The sequence below is a fragment of the Echinops telfairi genome, unplaced genomic scaffold (genome assembly GCF_000313985.2).
Source record: "Echinops telfairi isolate 266 unplaced genomic scaffold, ASM31398v2 ScPeMD7_18;HRSCAF=68, whole genome shotgun sequence".
Classification (NCBI taxonomy): Eukaryota; Metazoa; Chordata; class Mammalia; order Afrosoricida; family Tenrecidae; genus Echinops; species Echinops telfairi.
The window spans coordinates 67,571,642-67,577,644 of record NW_022103915.1 but is presented as its reverse complement, the minus strand read 5'-3'; the positions used below and the strand labels follow the sequence as shown (position 1 = coordinate 67,577,644).

At 38.5% G+C, this 6,003-nt stretch overlaps 1 protein-coding gene and 1 pseudogene across 1 annotated transcript in view; one reads left to right on the top strand and one right to left on the bottom strand.

Annotated features, from left to right (window-relative positions):
• The window catches only part of SEC23A (SEC23 homolog A, COPII coat complex component), a 58,168-nt gene that overhangs the window by 47,411 nt on the left and 4,754 nt on the right, over nt 1-6,003 (bottom strand). The window contains exon 2 of the mRNA XM_004698545.2: nt 1,863-2,104. Within this exon, the coding sequence (XP_004698602.1) occupies nt 1,863-2,083 (221 nt within the window). The 5' untranslated portion in view covers nt 2,084-2,104. The remainder of the gene's footprint in view (nt 1-1,862; nt 2,105-6,003) is intronic.
• On the top strand, nt 16-1,158 carry LOC115868713 (annotated as a pseudogene).

The window sequence follows — 6,003 nt, the reverse complement described above, 5'->3', positions numbered from 1 at the left end:
CTAGTTTGCGGCAAGATGGCCAAACGCACCAAGAAGGTCGGGATCGTGGGCAAATACGGGACCGTTACGGTGCCTCCCTCAGGAATATGGTGAAGAAAATTAAATCAGCCAACATGCCAAGTACGCTTGCTCCTTCTGCAGCAAAACCAAGATGAAGAGGCGCGCTGTGGGCATCTGGCCCTGCGGTTCCTGCATGAAGACAGGAGCTGGTGGAGCCTGGACCTACAACACCACCTCTGCTGTCCCAGTCAAGTCTGCCATCAGAAGACTGAAGGAATTGAAAGACCAGGAGAAGCTCCACCATCTGAAACCTCTCTGGCCTGTAATAAATGGGTTAATTCATATAAAAAAAAAAAAAAAAGATTTCAACTTGGAAACCCTATCGGGCAGCTCTACTGTCCTAATAGGGCTGCTATGAGCAGACATGGGTTAGACTCCAATGGGTTTAGTTTTCTGGCCAAGGGAAATGGTTACACAACCAGAATGACATAGCTGTTACCATTAAACTGTACATTGGGGGAAGAAGGGGAAGGGGCCAAAATGGCAAATAAGTATCATAAAATTTTACAACTACAGCAGCAGTCAAAATAATATACTAAAACTTTAGAAAAGGCTATACCTGGTGATATTACATAGGTACAATTCAACACTACATGGGATTCGTTTTCTGGGTTCAGAAGTTCAGAGTCATGCTCTATGGATCTATTCAGTCAGTTGTCCTTAATTGTTTATAGTTTCTCTTTTAAACCCTACTTATAAAGAATTAGTTATCTGAGTATAACTAACAACACTCATCTGAATCAATAAAGGACCCAGATGGTCCTTTATTGGGCAAAAAGCCTAAATTAATGGTGATAAAACAATATATAGTTAGAGACAGAATGGTGAGATGATGTGATGTAACAAATGTTATTGATCTGTTCATGTAGATATTGTGAGTGGATGTATTTCTAGTAGCATGGAACAGACGTTTCCAAAGACAATACAGAAACAGTCAAACCAATTAGAAGAATGGTAAAATACCCACAAAAAAGGTTGGCAATACCTTGCAGTTGGGTGATAGTAGCAACAATTACAATGTATTATACTTGTGTATAAGCTGAGTTTTTCAGCACATTTTTAATGTAGTTTTTGTGGTAAAATTAGGTGCCCGCCTGATAATCAGGTCGGCTTATACTCAAGTCTATAGGGTGACGAGGATTGAACTTATAAAATTCTAGCGCTACAAAGGATCAGATGTGCTAGTGGATTGGGTGTGAAGCGTACACGTGGAAAAAAGGACTAAAAGATGAGACCTGAGATTTTTGTTTAAACAAAAGGAATTTGTGACATTTTTTAATGCCACTCAACTCTGATTCTCCTAATCACACAAACTGTGTTGCAGTACAGCCAGCACTACTTCAGAGAACACGGGTAGAATCTAACAGTTCTTACAATGGCATGTTGAAATTTGGTATTTCTCTATTATTAAGTCATTACAAAAAAAATTTTTTACAGCTCTTCAGTTTTGGCTATCCAAATTTTTAAAAATTAATGATAATCAAAAACAGATACCTTTATAAAAAAAGACCAAGTCTTACCCAGGATGTGAAACCTACAGAGACAGCAAGTAGACTAAGGGTGTCTACGGGTGCAGGGGGGAAGAGGGGTGAGCGGTGCTGCTATCAAGGCATTCAAGAAGGAAGAAAATGTTTTGAAACTGACTGTAGTAGCAACTGAACAAAACTGCTTCATGTGATTGAACTATGAAATAATATGTCTATATTAGCTCCCAATAAAGTGGTTTTGGGGGCGGGGGGGGATCCAAAATTACATTTTTGAATTTTTATCACCTCATTAGATTTTCCATATTTTAAAATTACCATAAAGGATTCAAAACTGCACGGCAAGTGGTCCTACTACAAAGGACCGGCTCATATTGAATAGGAGGTAAGTCAGGCCTCTCCTTGAGTGGTGTAAACAGGGCTGCGACTGGCACAACCATTCTTGTAGCTTCTAGTCGACTTGATGGCCACACATTCCAACTAAATCGGACTCCATCTCGTTCTTCATTTTGTTGGATGAATTCCAAATAGGTTGTCATTGTAGAGCTTGTTTCTTATTTCTGCATCAAAATAAAAAAAAAACTATTAAAATAAAATTCAGAAGTCTCTAGAACAGAGGTTCTCAACCTGTGGGTAGCAACCTCTTTGGGGGTCAAGCAACCCTTTCACAGGGGTCACCTGATTCATAACAGTAGCAAAATTAGTTACAAATAGCAACGAAAATAATTTTATGGTTAGGGGATCAGCACAACATGAGGAACTATATTAAAGGGTAGTGGCATCAGGAAGGTTGAGAGCCACTGCTTTAGAAGATTTAAAGCAAGTACATTTTCCCTATTTTCATCAAGATTAACCTATAGAAGTCACAACAAAATAAGAACACCTCACAAGAGAATTAGCAAGCAACAATAACACTACTTAAAACATATTTCATGACTCTCCAGAACCCAGTGTCCAGTAGGCCCAGGAGAAATATATTTCATTCTTAAAATGTATAATTGTGAATTTAGTAGTATATAAAATTATATAACTATAGCAGTAAATAATAAGAGGTAGCCGTTGTCGATACTATCTAACCAAAACCAAACCCACTGCCTTAATTAAGTCAATGCTGACTCAAAGGGACCCCTGTGGGTTTCTAAGACTATTGGAACTAGTAGAAAGCCCCTTCTCCCACAGAACTGCTGGTAGTTTTGAACTGTAGATCCATGCGGATCGCATCCCAATGCATAACCACTAAGCCACCAAGGCTCCTAGGTACACCTAAATACAATGTGGGATAAGTTTTCTTGGTTCAATCGTTTAGGGTCATGATTCCATGGGCCTGTCTAATCAGCTGGGGTCCTGGTGGTGAAGAGATTATGTACTGGTCTGCAGTACACAAGGCCCGCAGATTAAAACCACTAGTCACTGCTTGGGTGGAAAACAGGGCTTTGGACTCATTTTAGACACATTTAACCATGAAAGTGTGAATATGTGAATACTATATCAAGAAAACTACTGGGGGAAAAAAGAAACCAAACTTGACCAACAGTTACCATGGGTGAAGGAGAAAGAGTTGTTGCTTAGGGGACACTGAGTTTATGTAAATGGTGGTGGACTAACTTGGAAAAGGATATCAATAATGATTGTGCAACATGAAGAGTATAATCAATGGCACTGAATTATACATGTAGAAGTTGTTGAATTAGAGAATGTTTTGTTCTGTATATTTTTGCCACAATTAGGAAAAATTACATGAATAACAATGAGTACAAGGAAAAAAAGTTCTAGAATTGAAATGTAGAGGTAATTGTAGTACAATTCTTCTTGATATGACTGAATTACTGAATTGCATGACATTTGGATGAAGTGCTAATAAACCTGTTAAAAAAAGAAAAACTGGGCCTTCTACTCCCGTGAATAGTTACAGTATGGGAAACTCACAGGTGAAGTTCTACCCAGAGCAGAACTATGGTCTCCAGGAATCGCTATCAACGCGATGGCAGCGAGTTTGGTGTTGGTTTGGTCCGGTCAACAGGTCTAATACTGGTCTCAGAGTCTCTGGGCTGCCCCCCAGGTCTGTAAGCAGTCCCAGGAGTCTTAAAAGCCTGGGAGCAAACTATTCAAGCCACTATCGGTCTCAGATGCCTGGAGCAGCCGGAGAAAGAGACCGTTGAAATGGAAAAGAAAAAGGGCTGTGGGTCTAATTGTTTCCACTGCCAGAAGACCAAAAGGCCATGGAGCCATCTACAATGACTGAATATTTACATCAAGGACACAGCAGATAAATTCTGAGCAAAGGGAAGAAAAACATGGAACTGAATTTCAGATTCTTATAAAACCAGAATTATAATGCGGGAGGGGTCCCCTAATCGATTACCCTAAGATAATTTTTACAACTCGAACCCAAATTATCTCATTAAACAAGAGTTTAGCTCAACTAATGATGAATATTTGCCTTGAACAGTGCATTCGACTAAAGAATTATCTAAGAGAACAAATTGACAGCAGTGGCTATAAAGCACAGAGACAAGTTCAGGGGCAGAGAGCCTAAGTTAATGATGGTAAAACAATATGGGTAGAGAGGTGAAACCATTAACACAACACAAAAAATGTAACCAATGTCACGGAGCTAGAGTTACGTGTACACAATGTTGAGTGAATTTGTGCTTAGCTATATATTCTTTATCTTAAAATTTTAAAATTTAAAGAAATATTTGAGTGTTATTCATTCCTGAAAATTACAGCAAATAAGAGTGCTATTTTAAGAGCCTACAGTAAAGAAAGAGAAAATACAATTAAAAATTTGATTCTATGTTTGCCATAATCTACTACTCATTGCCATCAAGTCAATGCTGACTCATAGCAACCCTCTGTGGGTTTCTGAGACCGCAACTGTTGACAGGAGTAGAAATTTCCAGCACATTCTTTCTCCGGAGGAGATGCTGGTGGTTGTGAACTGCCAACCATGCAGCTTGCACCCCAACGCATAACCACTACACAACCAGGACTCCATGTGTTTGCCTTATTAGCCTTGTAAATTCCATTATTCTAGTAAGCAGATTCTCAAAAGCATAAAATTCTAAAAACTCTATAGTCTTTTAGTCAGATGACAAATTTCCACTGAAAACTTACACTAGAGAATTTTAATGTTACATAACGAAGTTTTCCTAAAAGTCTACAAGAGAACTTTTCACTATTTTTGAAGCATTTCTGTGTATGTAAAATTTTATTTTTTTTATCATTTTATTGGGAGCTCGTGCAGCTCTTATCACAATCCATACATATACCCATTGTGTCAAGCATATCTGGACATCTGCTGCCATCATCATTTTTCAAAACATTTCCTTTCTACTTGAGCCCTTGGTTATCAGCTACTCATTTTTCCTTCCCTCCCCCACCTTCCCTGCCTCCTGAACCCTTGATAATTTATCTTTTTTTTTTTTCAAAAACTATTTCAGAGTAAAAAATATATATGCTAAAATTGGACACTTCTGGTTTTATTATGCAAATAGAGAATAACTGTAGCACAATAAAATACCTGAGAAGTAGGATTCTGTGGTTTGCAGAATCATTTAACCTCTTGTGCAGAAACTTAATTCTGGATATTTTTAGCACTGTTATCTATGAGGGCACTTTAAGCTCTAATTCAAGATACATCATTTTAGTCTAGTAACTTAAATTCATTGATAGCAGGAATTTATCAATGGCAACCCTGGCAACAGTGGTTAAGCTCCCAACTACTAACCAAAAGACTGGCAGTTCAAACTTACCAACTACTCCATGGGAGAAAGATGTGGCAGTCTGCTACCATTGAGATTTGCAGCTTAGAACCCTATGAGGCAGAGTTCAGCTCTATGGTCATAGGGTCATGGACTCACTATGAGTCAGAAGCAACTTGACAGCAAGGAGTTGGGTTGGGTTTGAATTTGACAGTGGGGAAAATGATACCATTTTGGAGCAGATCCATAACAAGCATTTTGTTCCTCTTTAACAGTCTATCTGGAATGCCAGCTTTGCTGCCTCTTCAATACTTCTATACCTCATGCTCTCAAACTGCAGGAGGGTTTATCATGGAAGGAAACTGGAAATTTGAAGGTCTGGGAGGAAACAGAGTTTCAATATGGCTGGCCAAAAGAGCAGAGAGATGAAGAACATTAAAAGAAGACTTATGAAGCTGGAGCCAGAAGAGCCAACATGGATTTGAAATTGCTCTGAATGATGACATGAGAGACTGATCCTAAAATATAAAGAAATGAGAAGCATTTGTTTAAAAAAAAAGCATGTCATATATAGGTTTTAATTTTTAACAGGTTTCCATAAAAATTATAAGTGATACGCAACAAAAATCTAAGTATCTAGGGCAGCTAAGGACGCTCTTCTTTAAGAGAATTTTCAGAGCCAGTCAGGGTGCAGTATAGCACTGATGAAACACACAACTTTCCTCTAGTTCAGTGGTTCTCAACCTTCCTAATGC